This window comes from Podarcis gaigeae (genome assembly GCF_964106915.1).
Source record: "Podarcis gaigeae genome assembly, chromosome: 8".
In the NCBI taxonomy this organism is placed as follows: Eukaryota; Metazoa; Chordata; class Lepidosauria; order Squamata; family Lacertidae; genus Podarcis; species Podarcis gaigeae.
In genome coordinates this window covers 17446469-17465916 of record NC_139684.1, presented here as the reverse complement: position 1 = coordinate 17465916, position 19448 = coordinate 17446469, and the positions used below count along the sequence as shown (strand labels likewise).

The window sequence follows — 19448 nt, the reverse complement described above, 5'->3', positions numbered from 1 at the left end:
TGGAACTACAGAACCCATCATCCATGAGGACTGGTCGCTCTGGATGATGGGTATTGGAGTACAACAACCTCTGGGAGGCCACAGCTTCCCCTTTACCTGATGTAAACCGTGTCAACGTTCACCATTTCTGGTTGATGGTGCTCAAAGTTCTATCAGCAAAGAACGTCTTTATATTATTATTAATACTTTCCAGTCCTAAGGTCACAGGGTGGGTGGGTTGCAGCATTGTAAAATGCAGCATTAAATCAGCAAGTTTATTGTGCTGGCCCATCTGCATGAGGAGAAAGGGATCTCTGGCCTCCGGTGATGCAAAGCGGGAAAGGTGTGAGCGAGCACAGAGACTCTACCTACCAGTTCTGGAGAGTTTATCACGGAGACATTGTAGCCGTACTGGAAAGATGAACCAAAGGCAGCCACGAAGGTCACCAAGCTGAGGACAAGGGTCATTCTCTGCAGGCAAGAAGAGGCGAGAGTGGTTGGAGGGTCAACCAGCTTCCTAAAATCAGCCCAGGAAGTGTCCTTCCTTATCCCAAAAGTGCAAAGAGCAAGGAACCACATGTGGCCCTCCTTGCCTCTCTTATCTGGCCCTCAGAACTCTCCCCAAGCCACGCCCCCTTTGCCGGCTCTGATTCACACCCCAAGACCACACCCCTGGCTGGAAATGTGTCCTTTAACTCTGATCATGCCTCTTGCTTAGATGGAGGACAGTATTTGCAGGAACTAGCCTTGTACACAAAAGGTTTAAAAAAAGGTCATTCATTGCCCCATCCACTTTTGTCTCTGGCCACACCCACCACTGGTTTTGGCCCTCGGAAGGTTGCCCAGAAGGGAATGTGGCCCTCGGTCCAGGAAAGTTTCTGTCCTACTTTGAAGGCAAACCTTCTGTATTAATTAATCATGTTTAATTAATTTAATCCTGTTTGAAAAACCAGGAAAGTATGGCTTAGGTTAGGAAAAAGCTAGAGGAACACCGTTGCCCTGACATCTGTTACCAACTGTTCTAAACAGCACAGTGCTGTGATGAGAAATGGCAGCTTAACTTTTCATGTACGGGTCCAAAAGGATGGATCTGCAGTCCCATGCGAAGTTAATAGAATTATAGAGTTGGAAGGGACCCAAAGGCTCAACTAGGCTAACTACACATCCACACTCAGCCATGACACTCACTCAGTGACCTTGGGCCAGGCATGATCTCTTAGCCTGGCTTACCTTACAAGACCGGCTCCCTTTTTTTTTGAGCCATTACAGTGGTACCTCAGCTTACATACGCTTCAGGTTACAGACTCCGCTAACCCAGAAATAGTGCTTCAGGTTAAGAACTTTGCTTCAGGATGAGAACAGAAATCGTGCTCCGGCGGCGTGGCGGCAGCAGGAGGCCCATTAGCTAAAGTGGTGCTTCAGGTTAAGAACAGTTTCAGGTTAAGAACGGACCTCCGGAACGAATTAAGTACTTAACCCGAGGTACCACTGTATTAGGATTATTCATTTCATTCATTCATTGCTTTCTCTTTTTAAGAAGCCCCAGAGCGACGTGCAGATCCAAACTCACCAACATTTAAAAAGCAAAGACAATATTGGATGGGTTTTTCCATCACTCCCTCCCACCCCCCACCCCCGGGAAAAAGTCCTGTATTTCTAGCTGAACAATTTAGGAAGGATGGATGACCTTTCCACACACGTTCCGAAAGATCCTTCCACATCACAAGGTACCAGCCTATAAACAATGCGGCACTTCTGGCCAAGGTTGCAGCTGGGGGCTTTTTAAAACACTGCCAGGGCATAAAGAGTTTCGTTCCCCGTCTTCCAGGAAGGCGGATCATATTTTCCATTGAGGACCCAGGCCTTCTCAATGACCACAGTTGACCTTTCTGCTCTCTCTGCTCCTCCCCCCTCCCTGCCCCCCCCTGACATATTCTGGTGCCCACCCAAGCACCCCGAAGGCAGATTTATTGCTGGCACATTGCCTCCCTAACTGCAACAGTTAGATGGTTGCAGCATTTGGGATTTTTTCGGTTCAGGGAAAGTTTTTTCTCCCTCTCTCCAAGGAAGCTGAATGTTCGAAGATTCAAGACACATAAAAGAAAAGTGCTTCTTTGCGCAGCACATAGTTTGCTACAGAAATTACAGGGGGCGGGGCACATCTTTAAAGTTGTTAAATGTTACAAATATTATGCATAAATGTATCATTTCGACTTGACAGCTCAGGGAAGTTACCTAGCTTTAAAAATCATATAAAATCAACTCCTTTGCCAGTTTCCTTCATTCCACCGCCAATTTGCTTCGTTGGCCAAGGACTTGGAAACCACTTGGTCCCCGCCATAATCCCTCAAGCGGGAGGTCACGTACTCACAGGAAGATACTCATAGATGGTGGCAGACTATGCAAACCAAAGTCCTATTGTCCCTTTGTAGTAAGTGCTTAGAATTACTTCCCAATACATATCCTGTATCCGCCTGTTGCCCCAACACATCCCTCCTATGTTAATCATGTATAACCCTCCCCTTTTCTGATGTAGCGATGATGCTTAATGAACTGTATGCTGGGATAAGATAGAAACTTTTAAAAGTCCTTGTCACCCCATCCTCGGGGTTCAAAATTCCTCTTTGAAGCTCTTGCGCAATAAACTTTGGTCTACAGCTATTTGCTCTGGTTGGTGGCTCCTTTATTTCGCAGGGACCCACGGGCTCTGCCGGTAACTGAGCAGCCTTGTACCTAGATTTTTCCGTAACATGTCCCTCCCACAGCAAGCAATAATAGCTATCAACTTGGGACAACCCTCAAGTGCTCAGGCCAGTTGCCCAAAGGCAACTGGTGAGAGCAGGATGTTGGACTATATGGGCTCTTGGCCTGATCCCACAGGGCTCCCCTCTTATATTATTAAGTGAGACCCAACACCAATTCCTAGGTACTGTAACTGGTTCCATTGTTGAATGGCTCTCACCAAAAAGAGGTTTCTGTCAGTTTTCAAATGCAATCAGCCTTCCTCCACTTAAGTCCTTCTGATCGATTTGCTCACAGGAGAGAACACATATGGGCACACCACACATTTAAAGTACATGATTCCCCCCCCAAAAAACCACACCAATCCTGGGATCTGTAGTTTGTTAAGGGTGATGGGAACTATCGTTCCAAGGGGGTGAACTACAGTTCCCAGCATTCTTAAGGGGGAACAATGTGCTTTAAAAATTCAGTGTATGCACAGCCTTAGGCCACATTCACACTGTACATTTAAAGCAGTATCATACCACTTTTAACGGGGAATAGGGAGTCTCCTAACAACTCTCAGCACCTTGAACAAACTGCAGCCCCCAGGTTTCTATGGGGGAAGCCACGACTGTTTAAATGGTACCATAGCATTATAAATGAACGTGGTTTTACTCTCTTGAATTATGGAGTCTTTCAGTCATTCTGGTTCAGCTGATGTTAAAGTCCTTTGAACTTCTAGCTCTCAGCGACTTCCAGTGACTGGTCTACTGTCCATGGAGCAATTATCTTCAATTGCAACTCGCGTCCTTCCTGACCATTGGCTATGCTGGTTGAGGCAGTAGTTTGTTAAGGGTGCTGTGAGCTACAGTTCCCAGGATACTCTGTGAGGAAGCCATGCTCTTTTAAATGTACAGTGTGAAGGCAGCCTTGCAAGTCTTTGTCATCTTCTACACAAGAGACCTCCGAGTATTTTGGAAAGGTATGGGGCTGATGCCAACTTTAGTGCAGAATAAATACTTCTTTCTTATGCAGCGTGCACAGCTGGCTTGCCATTTCTGCTTCTCTCATGGGGAAATTACATACCACGGCATGCAAAAGTGCAACATTTATTCTTGGTAGAATGGGACACTTCCCCCATGCTATGACTCTGAGCATGTGCAGAATGCATTACCAAATTGGCACATCCAACCTCTACAGGCTTGGGTTGGGTTGAGCATCCAGGCCAGAAAGTGTAACTGCCTAAACTCAGGTTCTGGAAAGTCTCCCTTTAAGAACTAAACACTAGGAACTCAGTACATGCTCAGAGGCACTCACTTCACTACTACTTCACATGTTTTAGGCTGGGCATTCTGTCATTGACAAACGGCTCCTAGGTCTCAAGCTCACACTGTAGGGTTGGCTCAAATGGGACGTAGGTGGCGCTGTGGGTTAAACCACAGAGCCTAGGGCTTGCCGATCAGAAGGTCAGCAGTTCGAATCCTCACGACAGGGTGAGCTCCCATTGCTCGGTCCCTGCTCCTGCCAACCTAGCAGTTTGAAAGCATGCCAAAGTGCAAGTAGATAAATAGGTACCACTCCGGTGGGAAGGTAAACGGCGTTTCTGTGTGCTGCTCTGGTTTGACAGAAGCGGCTTAGTCATGCTAGCCACATGACCTGGAAGCTGTATGTCGGCTCCCCCGGCCAATATAGCAAGATGAGCGCTGCAACCCCAGAGTCGTCAGCGACTGGACCTAATGGTCAGGGGTCCCTTTACCTTTACCTAGGGTTGGCTCAAGATGTCTCTGCCTTCTCCGCGGACCTACAATGCATTCTCTGAGGGCTGTGACCCAAACCATGCATCACCAGTCAGCAGTGAAGAGATTCAAAGCGCACCTGTGGAACTGCCTGCTGCTTCATGGATGCATGCATGCAGTAATAAAAACCCTGCCAGCCCAGGGTTCAGTTGTTTGCAAGTCATGCCACCTCTGCAGGTCTGCACCTTTGGCAATTAGGAGGGCAGATTATCTCCCCTTGTTTCTCTGCAGTGCTGTTGGGCATGCACAGGCTCCTTGCTTGGAACAAAAAAAGAATGTTGCAGACCGAGGAAAAACTACACAGTGCTTAAAAGACTACAGAAAACGGAATCTCAGACATTGGATGCTGATTGCCAGCATGCCAAAATGTTGCCCAATCAATATTGTGCAAAGATGTCTGTAGGGTTGGAACCCGGGTGCCTCAAATTCTCAAATAAAAATAAAATGCCAATATTTTTCAGTGCACAACCACCTGCTCTTCTGACAACGTGTCTTTTTGGACCTTTATATCATGGGGTTTTGTGACCAGGGGAACTTCGCCAAACCCTCAGCCTTTTCTGTCTTGCAGTGACCCTGCCACTCCCCGCCCCCCACCAACACACCCTGGGGAAAAAAAATCCTTTAAAACAGGCCTGTCTCCAAGATCCAGCAGTAAACAGACTGTGGTCTGAGTCCACACCCTCCAACATTCCGCATGAAAATTGGGATATTTTGTTGTAAAACAAGAGGTTCTGTGTTGCAACTGTTAAAATTCTACTGTATTTTGCCCGTTTACCCCTCGACCCACATGCCCACAGAAAAAGACAAGGAAACAGCGTCGTCTGCCAGCCAGACACTCACCCCCTTCCTGCCTTCGCATGGCACGCCGCCCGTATATTGATTTTCAGTCTTCATTTTAAACGCTCCTGCTGTCAGTTCTCTGAGTTGCTGCTCTGTTTGCAGCGAATGCCCCAAATGGAAAGAAGGCAGAGAGAGATATAGAGAGAGCGAGATCTTCAGTATATGCACATACATGCACCTTGAGTGCGGCAGGGAACACCCAGCAATATTCTTTATAGCCCAACAGTGGGTGAAGTTTGCCCTCTGAACTTCCTCGAGATGGGCATGGCTGTCTCGTGCTGTCCTTGTGGATCGGCTTCTCTTTGCTCCTTTCAAGGTTCTGGGTTTGCAAACAGTCTTAAGGAGGGCGTGCGCCGCGAGCCAGGATCAGTGGCAGAGCACATGCTCCCGCAGGCAGGCGTTCCCACGTCCCATTATACAAAGCAGCCCCGAGTTGGCAGAGTTGTGGAAGGGGCGTGGAAGAGGCGCATGCACACGCTGCCTGATCGGCTCAGAGAGAGCCGCTGCCTGTCAGAGTTGAGGGTGCTGGTTGTGAGTCGGCAGAATCTGGCCCTCTCCCGATCTGCGCTCTCCTCTTGGAAAGCGTTGCTTTGCTGCTGCTGCTGGAAAGCAAAGGAGGCTGCCAAGACCGTCTCTCCTTGCAAAGGGGCGGATTGAGCAATAACGAACGAAATTCATTCCAGCAGCGCATTGGAGCTCCGTCACACCACTAGTGTGGTCAGAGAGAAACATTTTGCTGGAGACAAATGCTTGGTTTCTACACACCGACCAACCCTGTTTGGGGCTGATCTGTCTCTGGTGAATCACTGTCTGCAATTTTGTCTTTTTTGGGGAGAGGTTGTGGATGTCTCTTAAAAGAAAACTTTTTTCAAGCATGCACATAAACGCCCCAGAGTTTCAGAGTTCTTTCCCCAGGGCTCTAGAAGTTATAATGGGAAAACCCCATCTGGAAAAGTTAAAAATTCCCCTTTAAGGCTTTCAAAGTGGATTAGAGAAATTCAAAGATGGGAGATCTATCAGGCTGCATCACTTGTAGCCGAGTAAGATTGTCTTCCATAAACACGGTTTTAACAATGAGTCCGTAAGTGACTGTGGAGGCCAATTCTGGACCCACATGTCCTTCCACAGTGGGGACATTGGTTCCCGGGCGGGAGCTGATCACTGTGTGGATTTGCCAAGCGTGCCTTCTTCTTAGCACGTTTCTCCCTTGCGTTCTGAGTTCAAGTGTCTTCAAAGTCCATTTGGTAAAGGCTGTTCTTCAACTGGAGCACTCACAGGCCAGTGTTTCCCAGTTGTCGGTGTTTATACTACATTTTTTAGATTTGCCTTGAGATTTGTCTTTAAACCTCTTTTGTTGACCACCAGCATTACGCTTTCCATTTTTAAGTTCGGAATAGAGTAGTTGCTTTGTTGAAAGCACATGGCTTCCCCTCAAAGAATCCTGAGAACTGTAGTCTGTCAAGGGTGCCGGAAATTGTAGCTCTGTGATGAGTAAACTACAGTTCCCAGGATTCTTTGAGAAAAGCCTATGCTTTAAATGTGCTTTCAACATATGTTGTGTATGGTTTGTATATACAGTTAAAGCCATGGTTTTCCCAGTACTGATGTATGGAAGTGAGAGCTGGACCACAAAGAAAGTTGATCGTTGAAGAATCAATGCTTTTGAATTATGGTGCTGGAGGAGACTCTTGAGAGTCCCATGGACTGCAAGAAGAACAAACCTATCCATTCTGAAGGAAATCAGCCCCGAGTGCTCACTGGAAGGACAGATCCTGAAGCTGAGGCCTCAATACTTTGGCCACCTCATGAGAAAAGAAGACTCCCTGGAAAAGACCCTGATGTTGGGAAAGATTGAGGGCACAAGGAGAAGGGGACGACAGAGGACGAGATGGTTGGACAGTGTTCTCGAAGCTACGAACATGAGTCTGACCAAACTGTGGGAGGCAGTGGAAGACAGGAGTGCCTGGCATGATCTGGTCCATGGGGGTCATGAAGAGTCGGACACGACTAAACAACTAAACAACAACAACAGCTGTAGTCCACAGCTAAGTAGAACCTCCAGGCTCAGGAGCAGTATGCCAGCAGTAGGCTGGCTGTTTGAAGGGCATTTGAGTCCTCACTTTGAAGGAGCCCTGTTTGAAAGCCTCTCTGGTTAGAAGATACATAACTCTTGAAGGGTTATTTCTTCTTACACTGGTGAAAGTCCATAACTTGGTGGCAGAGCATCTGCATTGCATGCAAAAGGTCCCAGGTTCAATTCCTGGCATCTCCAGGCAGGACTGGGAGAGAACCCTGCCTGAAACCCTGGAGTGCTGCTGCCAGTCAGTGTAGACAATACTGAGCCAATGATCTAAGTCAGTATAAGGCAGCATTCTAGTCGTGTGTGTGTGTGTGGTGAGTTTCGCTCAGTAGTTGGCACATGGACTGAGCAGACACACAGATCATTTGGTGACACTCTCTGCCCTGCTCTGGTGAGATGCGTTATATTTCTATTTAAATTGCAGCAATTATTTCCAAATGTGCAACTACACATATAGACAAGCATGCACAAATTTTATGGACACATGTGTCTTCTTTTGCAACGTTCTCACCACCACCACCACCACTTGAAGACCAGTAGTAGTTGTTGGAGAGCAACGTGGGAGACTCTCTTTTGCATTCTGCTTCTGGCTGACATCTGACTCTCCACTGCTGGAAACAGGAGGCTGGGACAGATGGGCCCAACGGGATTCCTTCTTACACATTCACTGAGGAATGCCTGATGCTGCTTTCAAAGGAACTCCAGTGTTCCCTGGAACACACTTCTAAATCTTGGGCTCAGAGAAGCCTCCATCAACCTGACGCCCTCCAAACCTTTTTGGATTTCCAAGTATCATCTACTGGGTTGGGGTCCATGGCATTTGTAGTCCAAAACATCTCTGAAGGCTGCTGGGTGAGGGAAGGATGGCTTAGAGCCAGGATGCGGAGCTTGTGGTCCTCCCAACTACAACTCCCATCAGACCCAGCCAGCATGGCAAAGGATATGGGAATGATGGGAGTTGTAGTCCAGTTGCATCTGCAAGGCAATGTCCATCCACTCCAATGGGTCTACTCGGCATAGATCTAACATTGGCTATAACCCCCGAAACATACTAAAGGTTGCATGCAACCAAATTTTACTCAGGTTAGACCCACTGGAATCAATAGACCTAAATTAATTGCAACCATCAATTTCAATGGGCCTGCTCTTGAGTAGGACATACATTGGATACAACCCTAAGCCCATGTTTATACTTGTTATAAGAATTTTTAGGTCATATATATATATATATATATATATATATATATATATATTCATAAATATACCAAGCAAACACACATATAAATATATAAACCACATGTCTGAAACCTATGGAAAAGTCCTAAAGCCTTTTTGATTCTTTCAGTCATCTCAAATATTTCTCTACAGGTCAAATTTAAGGTGTGAATAGGGTGAGCCTGTGACCTGCCTCAGGAATTAAGTATTATCATTACAAAAGAATGGCCAGGCTCCCCAGGTAATTCAACCAAGTGACAATTAACAGGTAACCTGGCAGACAGGGTAAAAACAAAGCACTCAGATTTCTGTTGTAGACCGCCTTTTCTGTGATGTAGGTACGATGTATCTGGTCTTGGGCTACACCCCTTCTGTGATATATGTATGCTGTTTCTGGGGGTGATCTTGGACTCCAGGGCGGGCAATTTAAAATGTCTATATTAGGGCTTGCACACATGGCTCTGAGTCGTCCTCCTCTCTCCTGCGTGTGGGGGAGCACCCTGTTGCAACAGTTAATAAAAGATCAGGCTTACTAGCTGCTTTGCTTCTCAATAGTCTATGGTTGGTCTGTTATTTTCTCCTACCGATAGAGAACCTACAAAAGGACTCTATATGGGCTCTTGGATACCCCATAAGGGAAAAGGAGCAGGTTTTTTTACTTATATCAGTTGCATGCAACTAAATTTTACTCAGACGCACTGGAATCAATTAGTCACGGCCATCAATTTCAATTGAGTAGGACATGCATTGGATACAATCCTAAACCCATGTTTATACTATAGCTACAAATCAAGCCAAGCATATTTTACAAGCCCATCAGTTCATCAGATCAGTGCACCCTGACCAACACCCAGTCTTCCGATGGCATGAGTGTCAAGACAACCTGCAGGTTCTTATCTGCTGCAGCCTTCATCCGCCTTCACATACCACTTGTTATCTTCTGCCTGATCTGCCGTTGAGGACTTCTTCCATCATTCTTTGTCTGTCTCCTATCTCCTCCCCTTTGACCTTACCGCCTTGGGTGACCCTGCTGGGAGTACCAGACTCCCGACGGCTTCGCTCTCAAAGGTCATAGGAACGTGCAAGCCCACTCACCATGACATGGTGACGATCCAGCGAGTTACAGTTCACCGTGGTACCTCGGGTTAAGTACTTAATTCGTTCTGGAGGTCCGTACTTAACCTGAAACTGTTCTTAACATGAAGCACCACTTTAGCTAATGGGGCCTCCTGCTACTGCAGCGCCGCCAGAGCCCAATTTCTGTTCTTATCCTGAAGCACTATTTCTGGGTTAGCAGAGTGTGTAACCTGAAGCATATGTAACCCAGGGTACCACTGTATTTTACAAGCCCATCAGTTTATCCAACTTTTGAGTAAACTCCATCTCAGCCAAGTTCAATAGTTTTATGAGCCGGAATTGTACCCTATGCCTTCTGTGTAGAACTTATATAAAAAGAGCCAGCTGGGTGAGACCAGTGGCCCCTCTAGTCCAGCCTCCTGTTCTCAGTGTGACCAAGCAAGACCTGAATGCAAGAACACTTGCTTCCCCTCCTGTGGTTTCCAGAAACTGCTACTCACAAACATTTCTGCCTCTGACTATGGAGGTAGAACATAGGCATTATGGCTAGTACCTCAGAAGGGAGCAGGAAAAAAAGCCATCCACATTAGTAGCCATCACTGCCTCTTGTGGCAGTGAGTTCCACAGTTTGCTCCGCATGAAAAAGCAACAGTTTTTATTTGTCCTGAATCTTCCAGCTGGAACAACAGGATCAGGATGCTAGACCTAATGGGCCACTGGCCTGAGGCAGGAGGCTTTTTAATGTTCTTAGCTTGGCGATAAGTGCTGAGATGATCTTTTAATGCGTGCAGAGGGGAAATTAACCATTCACAAGGAAGAGTGAGAGACAGCACAGATATTCTGGCATTAGGGGCTGCTAATTGACACCTATATTCCGATCAACATCGTTAGTCTGATTTAAACCCACAAGTGGCTGTGCTGCACTTCCTGGTGGATTGTAATTTGACTGCTTCATACAATCCTGTTATCTTATTCCTTCGAACTTCCTCCTTTAAAAACTAGGCTTGTGTGATCAATGTGATGATGGGGATGAAAAAGGAAAAAAGAAGGAGAAAAAAAGTACAGAATAATCTTGCCATCTCTTCTCACATTTGCTTCTTTTCCCCCTCAAAGCCAGGAAGTGTGATAGGGAGGGAAAACCTACCCTATTAGCACAAAGGATTACAAGAGGCCAATAAATTCTTTTGCTTTGTAGCCAGCTTCTTTCTCTCCTCTGAACTTAATTACTTTATAATACATTCCAGGCTGGTATATGACTTTCCAGCTCTGAATCATGGAACCACCACTAATTCTTATGGGGTTGTGTTGTAGCTGAAATCTGCCCTGTATCACCAGTTATGGCTTTTTATTTTCTTTTTTCTTTGCTCTGGAAAAAGATTTCCAACACTTAACTAAACAGTTCATCTATCAAAAGTAGTATGATAACAGGCAGAAATTACCTTATTTTTTTGCTCTATAAGACTCACTTTTTCCCTCCTAAAAAGTAAGGGGAAATGTGTGTGTGTCTTATAGAGCGAATGCAGGTTGCGCAGCTATCCCAGAAGCCAGAACAGCAAGAGGGATTGCTGCTTTCACTGCGCAGCGATCCCTCTTGCTGTTCTGGCTTCTAAGATTCAGAATATTTTTTTTCTTGTTTTCCTCCTCCAAAAACTATGTGCGTCTTGTGCTCTGGTGCGTCTTACAGAGCGAAAAATACGGTAAATTGTAGTTCTATTTCCCAGCAATAGAAAAAGCTGCATTGGTTGGGCAAGCCACCTGGTGGATTTGCAATTCCCCTGAAGGAGCAGATTCATAGCTGGGAGGTATACCTTGATCTATATTTGTCGCTGGCGCCTCAGGTAGCCTTTGTGGTCCAAAGCGCCTTTTACCAGTTTCAGAAGGTGAACCAGCTACCCCCTTTCCTGGATGGAGGCATCTTGGCTACATGGACCCATGCATTAGGAACCTGCAAACTGGACTGAGCAACAGCTGCAGCTTCCTCCATCGCTGGGAAATAGCCCTGCTGTTGAATTTCCAAATGTCATATCACACCTGTGCTAAAGCAACTGTACGAGCTGCCTATCTGCTACAGAATGTACTTGAAACCCATCGCTGATTCTGGCTAAGATTCTTAAATAAAGGGCCAAAACTCCGAGTGAAAAGTTGCACATGTGAAAAGGTAAACGTATATTGGGAAATGATTTATAATGAATTGAAAAAATAATGTTTAAAACTACTTTCTCCTCAAAAAACCAGGATCCTTTTTCCAGACAGAAATTCCTAGGTATCAGAAAAGGTCATTTATGTATGCAGCAACCATGGCCGGTGTTTTGTTAGCTCAAAAATTGCAAGTGAGTGACGTCCCAACTAAAGAGGATTGGCAGCTGAAGTCGATGGAATATGCAGAACTTGCAGATTTAACACACAGAATAAGAGAGCAAGAAGAACATATATTTAAAGAAGAGTGGAAAACATTTATTGAATATATGGAAAATAACTATACAGCTGAAAACGCTGGCAGCTAAACGCTGAAGTTAAATTCAACAGAGTAAATAATTTTTGATGGGTGTAAAAGTGGAAAACTGATTTGAATGGTTTAGTAAAATATGCAGGAAAGCATGATACATAAAATGAACCATGGGAGGAGAAGGAGGGAAGTCAATGGATATTTTAAAGTTTGTAAAATGTTTATTTTAAAATGTAAAATTAAAAACTTAATAAAAATTATTATTTAAATAAATTAGAGTGGAAATAAAATATATTTGCCTGGCACCTAAAAGTAGATAAAGATGGTGCCAGGAGTGCACAATTAGGTAGTCCGCCGTGAAAAGGCTTGCTCTGGTGTTGCCACCCACCTGGAGAGGTAGAACACAAAAAATAATGTCTTAAGGACCCACCCTGTTCCTGAGATTGTAATTTGTTTCAGACTATTGTTAAAGTTGTATTTTAAATGGTTGCAACCCAGGACCTCAGAGTGAAGGATAGACAGATATCTGCTAGTCCTACTCCTAATATCTCCTCCAGTCTCAGCATCATGATAAACATCTGGGCGGGAGAAAATCAGGGGGCCGAACAGAGCCCTTTGCACATCTCTCTCTGGCTCTCGGGACCCTTCCCAGGCCACGCCCCCTTCCCAGGCCACACCCTCCATTGTCAGGCCACATCCCTCAGTGGCTTTGCTCCATGCCCCCTTTGAGAGATTTCCTCTGGCTGGAAGGCAACACTGAACTGTGATGAAGCCTTTTTGCATGCCTGGATGGATGGAGGGCGCTGTGTGTTAAAACCACAGAGTCACATCTGTAGCTTCATCCACTGTTGCCTCTGGCCCTGCTCACCATTGACATGTGGCCCCCGGCCTGAAAAAAACAACGTTCCTCATCCCTGATAGAGACGATTCCTGATCTCCATTGCCTCCCTGGGGCATTGAGCCCCTATAGTTGTAAAGGGGAGGAAATAAGAAACGACAGGTATTGGGCGATTAAAATTAGCAAACAATATCACAGTCTATTATTGCTCATTCAGTGCATAGCTGTCAATTGTCCCTTATTTGGCGGGAAACTCCCTTATCCCAGCGCCGTGTCCCGCTGCTGTCCCTTATTGATGATATCCCTTAAATTTCCCGGGTTTCAAAGGAAGCAGCTCCTCTCCCTTCCTCCCTGCCGGCCAGGGAGGAGGGAGGATCCAACTGTGTTGCTTGGCTGCCCAGCCCGCCCCCCTCCGGCCTCCTCTCACCAGCCTCGGCCCCCGAGAGCCCTCCCTGCCGGGACTGGCAGGAGCCTCGGGCCCTTCCACTGCCATCCTCCTCGCAGCCGCTGAACTGAGTGCCTCTGCCTGGGGCCTTCCCTCTGACCTCCGCCGCTGCCGCTAGGTTGTACTGTGGCTGTGCCGCCGAAGGACCCGGATGAGATGGGCAGCCTGGCGCGGCCTATGAATTGCTGAAGAGCCTTGAGAGGAGAGCGAGGGCAACCATAGAGAAAGCAGTTCAGAGAGACGAGGCGGAGGCGCGGGCAGGTGTTCCAAGGGCTAACCATAGAGGGGGAAAGCGAAGGAAGGACCGCAAGCGCTTCTCCCATAGATTTGTAGTGGCAGACTAGCATAGATGGTCTGATCTGCGGGTTTACTTTGGGTGCTATTTCCCCCCCCCTTCCTCCCGCCCCGCCTGATGAAACTAAGAGCTGCAGATGGAGCACGAGAGAAAAGATACAGAACTGCAGCAGCATCTTCGTAGCTTGGACTTCATTTTGCGCGAAAAGTGGTTGCTGCTTGTAGTTATTTAATTGCAGTGTTTCATCAGCTGGTGTCTTGAGCAGCAACCTCTGGAAACAAAGGGCTAAAAACTGGTGCTGCTTTCCCAAATTATCTGGTCCCTTTTAACTTCGTATTTCAGTTGGTTGTCTAAAATCCCTTATTTTGGCTGCTGATCCCTTATTTTCGAGGCTGCTGGTCCCTTATTTTCAAATCTGTAAGTTGACAGCTATGATTCAGTGCTACTGCTACACTGCTCCAGGATTGAGGGCATTTAACTTGTTTCGGTAGCAAACATCTAAACATAGCTAAGCCAGCCCTGACATAGTGAATGCCACCTTTTCTTTCTCTTCTGTAAAATACTGGAGGAAAAGACCTCTTGTGTTTTCCCAGTGCCCTGCCATATTTATTTTACAGTACTGTATCTCCAAAAGCCTCAAGAAAGGAGCGACCCTATGTGTTAAAACAACCGTAATGCTAACATAATATTTAGATAGGGTTCCCTTTCATTCTTTTGTGTTCTTCCGTGTTTGCCGAAGGCAATGGATTTTCTTTTTCTTTTTTAATTTTCCACCATCAACACATAGTACCTGGCATAATGTTTGCTCAGCTACTTTCTGGAGCCAAGTCAAGCCAAGTTCTTATGTAAAAAGGTCATGTGATCCATTCAGAGAGCGGTAGAATGCATCCCTCTCTCCCCACTTTCAAAGGTGCTATGTAAATATCTGCAGAATAATCACCAGGGTAGGGCCCTGTGTATTTCTCAGCTGCATCCAGCAAGGTTCGACAAAGAAATCAATACCTTTTGAATTTTAATTACACACATCAATAGGGACAAATGTAAGTTTCTGCACTTAGGCAAGAAGAACCAGCTGCACCAATATAAGATGGGGGATAATTGGCTTGCCAGTAGCACATGTGAAATGGATTTAGGGGTCTTAGTAGACCGCAAACTTAACACGAGTCAGCAGTGTGATGCAGCAGCAAAAAAGCCTAATGCTATTCTAGGCTGAATCAATAGAAGTATACTCTCTCGAACAATGAAAGTTATAAGGTAAAGATACCCCTGACCATTAGGTCCAGTTGCAGACGACTCTGGGGTTGCACGTTCATCTCGCTCTATAGGCCAAGGGAGCCGGCGTTTGTCCACAGAAAGCTTCCGGGTCATGTGGCCAACATGCCTAAGCTGCCTCTGATGAACCAGAGCAGCGCACGGAAACACTGTTTACCTTCCCGCTGGAGCGATGCCTATTTATCTACAGTACTTGCACTGGTGTGCTTTCAAACTGCTAGGTGGGCAGGAGCTGGGACCGAACAACAGGAGCTCACCCCATTGTGGGGATTCGAACCACCGACCTTCCGATCGGCAAGCCCTAGGCTCATAGTACTACTCTATTCTGCCTTGGCCAGACCACACCTGAAGTACCGGTACTTTGTCCAGTACTGGGTGCCACAATTTAAGAAGGATATTGAAAAGCTGGAATGTGTGCATAGGAGGGCGAACCAGGATGATGGAAGGGTTTGGAAACCAAGCCTTATGTGGAATGGTTGGGGGTGTTGGGTATGTTTAGCCTGGGAAAGAGGGGACTGAGCAGAGATATGATAGCCATCTTCAGATACCTGAAGGGCTGTCACACGTAAGATGAAGCAAGCATGTTTTCTCCTGCTCTGGAGTGTAGGATTTGAACCAACGACTTCAAGTTACAAGAAAGGAGATTGCGACTAAACACCAGAAATAACTTTCTGACAGCAAGTGCTGTTTGACAGTGGAACAGTCTACCCGGAAGGTGGTGGAGTCTCTTTCCTTGGAGGTTTTTAAGCAGAGGTTGGATGGCCATCTGTCATGGATGCTTGAGTTGAGATTCCTGCATTGCAGGGGGTTGGACTAGATGACCCTCGGGTCCCTTCCAATTCTGCAGTTCTATGATTCTGTGAATGCAGTTCCTAGCCCCTAAGGTAGGGTTGCCAGACGTCCCCAGATTTGCAAATCTGTTCCCGGGAAACATGGCAGCGACAGCCTCAGCAGCTTGGAGCCAGCCTGGTAGCACAGTTGGCTCTGGCTGGCTTCAGGAACTGCTGGCTGCCATGGTGCCCGCCATTTTTCCTTGCCGGAAGTCCCCATATGATGTGTCTTGTGCGCATATGATGTGTCTTGTGTGATCTCCTGTCCCCTTCCCAGTCTTAGAGCAGGAAGAAAGAAAGAAAGAAAGAAAGAAAGAAAGAAAGAAAGAAAGAAAGAAAGAAAGAAAGAAAGAAAGAAAGATAAATGTGGGTTTATTTGGACTATTAACTCACCGTTAAAACACTATTATGAGGGCTGGTGATACACAAGATTAGATACACACAGGATCACGAGTTCTTCTAAAGAAAACATGAAATAGTTGGCTGAGAGAGCAAGATCAGATCGGCTTTGAAGGGCTTCCTATCACTACACAAAACACTGGAGGGCAGCAATCAGAGGGAGACTTTTACACTGTCGCTTTGATATGGGTTGCTCCCTGTGGACTACGTGGCAAAGATCATGCAGGGAAGGCCAGCCATTTCTGGATGAAGCCTGCAATATAGCTGCCAAAGACGGAAACGCTTTCGTTTTTGCACAATCTCCCCTGCGACAATTTAACAGGCAGGCAATTGAATATTGCAGCGATGGCCACTCACTTGGCTGACTTCCAACGAGGAGGCCTAGACCAATTCAAGGAGGTTCAGGCTGTCCATGGCTACTAGCCATGATGGTTGCTTCCCTGATTCCCGTGTCGGAGGCAGTATTGCTCTGCTATGCTTTGGACCACATTGGCGAGGCTGAGAAAGAGATCTTGCTGTCTGGGCAGCCTAGGGCCTCCGTACACACTGCCCTCAGGGAAGTTCCTTCAACACTGCTGACACAGTGGTTTAACTCAGTGTTTCCCAACCTTTTCCCGACCGTGGCCGCCTTCCGACCTGGTTTCCTTCCTGTGCCCCCCCCCATGGGCGTAGCCAAATAAGTAAAAATTAATACAGTGGTACCTCAGGTTAGAGGGTTAAATCACAGAGCCTAGGACTTGCTGATCAGAAAGTCGGTGGTTCGAATCCCAGCAACGGGGTGAGCTCCCGTTGCTCCTGCCAACCTAGCAGTTCAAAAGCACATCAAAGTGCAAGTAGATAAATAGGTACCACTCTGGCGGGAAGGTAAACGGCATTTCTGTGCGCTGCTCTGGTTTGCCAGAAGCGGTTTAGTCATGCTGGCCACATGACCCGGAAGCCAGTAAAACGAGATGAGCGCCGCAACCCCAGAGTCGGTCACAACTGGACCTAATGGTCAGGGGTCCCTTTACCTTTACCTACTTCGGGTTAAGAACTTAATTCGTTCTGGAGGTCCGTTCTTAACCTGAAACTGTTCTTAACCTGAAGCACCACTTTAGCTAATGGGGCCTCCTGCTGCTGGCGCTCCGTCGCCTAACGATTTCTGTTCTCATCCTGAAGCAACGTTCTTAACCCAAGGTACTATTTCTGCGTTAGCGGAGTCTGTAACCTGAAGCCTCTTTAACCCGAGGTACCACTGTACAAATCTGAGATTCTCTCCCTCTAACAAAAAGCCTGGCTACGCTCATACCCCCCCCCCCCCATCCTATCAATAGAAAGGTAGCTATTTAAATATTTTGTTTGTAAATAGATCATGTTTTATTTATAGTTTTTAAAAATAATTCATACAAAATACAATTACCTAAAATGATAGGAACATAATGAGATATTGTTGAAGTAGAAAGAAAAGTAGAATCATGGAGCTGGAAGGGACCCTGAGGGTCATCTAGTCCAACCCCCTGCAATGTAGGAAACTCAGCTAAAGCATCCATGACAGATGGCCACCCAACCTCTGCTTAGAAGCTTCCAAGGAAGGAGAGTCCCTGCAATGCAGAAATCAAAGACCTACTGGCCTGCTCTGCTGTACTGGCTGAACCAGGGGTCAGCAACCTTTTACAGCCATGGGTGACCATGTGGTGGGCCAGACTAAATTTTTTTTGGGGGGGGGGAAATGAATGAATTCCTATGCCCCTCAAATAACCCAGAGATGCATTTTAAATAAAAGCACACATTCTACTCATGTAAAAACACCAGGCAGGCCCCACAAATAACCCAGATATGCATTTTAAATAAAAGGACACATTCTACTCATGTAAAAACACGCTGATTCCTGGACCATCCGTGGGCAGGATTGAGAAGGCGATTGGGCCGTATTCAGCCCCCAGCCCTGGGAACATTTGAGCTCAGGGTGCACAGCAGGGTTATATAGCAACTCTTCTTATCTTTCAAACCTATATATCACAACAGCTACCAGTTCCCTTCCGCTCCACTTGAGCCATAAATCTCTGAACTTCAGATCTTCCTGCTTGTAAATCTCACAGCCTTGCCCCTGAGCAGTGCTCCTCAGGCCGCCAGTGCAATTAGAAATCAATTGCCGGTTGTAAATTGGGAGCTAATGGAAACGCAGGCAGGTACCCAGGGAAAAACATGACAGGTAATCAGAGTCCCTAATTAACTGGGTATCTCCAGGACAACGAGTTCTTATTTCACACTAATCACGGGCCTCGCTTGTTTTTTCTTCTTGGGTCCACTCAGGTGACTGTGCAGCCACTGAATGAAGCACAGGTGAGGAGCCTTAGGCCCCGGGGGCCAAATATGGCTCTTTTATCTGGCCCTCAGGAGTTTTCCCAGGCCACACACCCCTCAGTTCCTGGACCAGGAAAATGTAGCCGTAGTAGTTCATGCATTGGTCACCTTCAGGATTGGATTACTGCAATATGCTCTGTGTGGGGCTTCTGCTGTGCTTGACCCAGGAGCTGAACTTAGTGCAAAACACTGCAGCGCAGTTGCTGGCAAGAGCAAGGCCTCCCTTCTAGCTCAATATTTTAGCTCAGTGAAGTTTCCCTTAAACTGAAAATAAGTGTCTGTGTGTGTGGTTCAGCTTCACCCCTTGTGAACCTAGCTGTTTCCCATTCCTGCTTTTCAGCTGCTTTCTCCTTCACTGTTGACATTTCCATTGCAATTTCTTGGGCCTTTGACTTTGCTTATGCAATCCTGCAAAGCACTAGAGGCATAAGGATAGGAGTCCAGAGAGAACAGGAATCCTGACAATGCTTTGCCAAAGAAACTTGAGCAGAAAACAGCATATAATTTGAGATGAAAAGGACCAGAGGTTTTGTTTTTCTTACACCAGGCCTTGTACACAGCAGGGAGACATTCAAACAAACACACAGGAAAGAAACCCCCTCAGAACAACACAGCCAATCAGGATTCATGCTACCTCAGCAAACATCATGCCAGTCTGGCTAATTGCTAAGCTATACCTCAAGCACCTTTCTTGATGGATAATAACAGGATTAACCTTTAAGTATGCAACACGTTGAATGATTTCCCCTATTGTCCTTCCAAAAAACAACAACAACCATGTGATACCTCATGGTATCAGTCTAACTGACTGAGTGGGGATTTGAACCTGGTCTCCCATGTCATAGTCTAACACTCTAACCACTGCACCA

At 46.4% G+C, this 19448-nt stretch overlaps 1 protein-coding gene across 2 annotated transcripts in view; it reads right to left on the bottom strand.

The window, feature by feature from the left end:
- LOC310850761 (solute carrier family 2, facilitated glucose transporter member 5-like) overlaps window positions 1-19448 on the bottom strand; it is a 36691-nt gene that overhangs the window by 13897 nt on the left and 3346 nt on the right. The window contains exons 1-2 of one of the 2 annotated variants that reach the window (XM_083752672.1): window positions 5340-5997; window positions 352-450 (exon numbers count right to left, since the gene is read on the bottom strand). In XM_083752672.1, coding sequence (XP_083608798.1) covers window positions 352-450; window positions 5340-5513 — 273 coding nt within the window. In that variant the 5' untranslated portion in view covers window positions 5514-5997. Of the gene's footprint in view, window positions 1-351; window positions 451-5339; window positions 5998-19448 lie in introns of those variants that run through there. The other variant, XM_083752673.1, reaches the window with a different exon arrangement.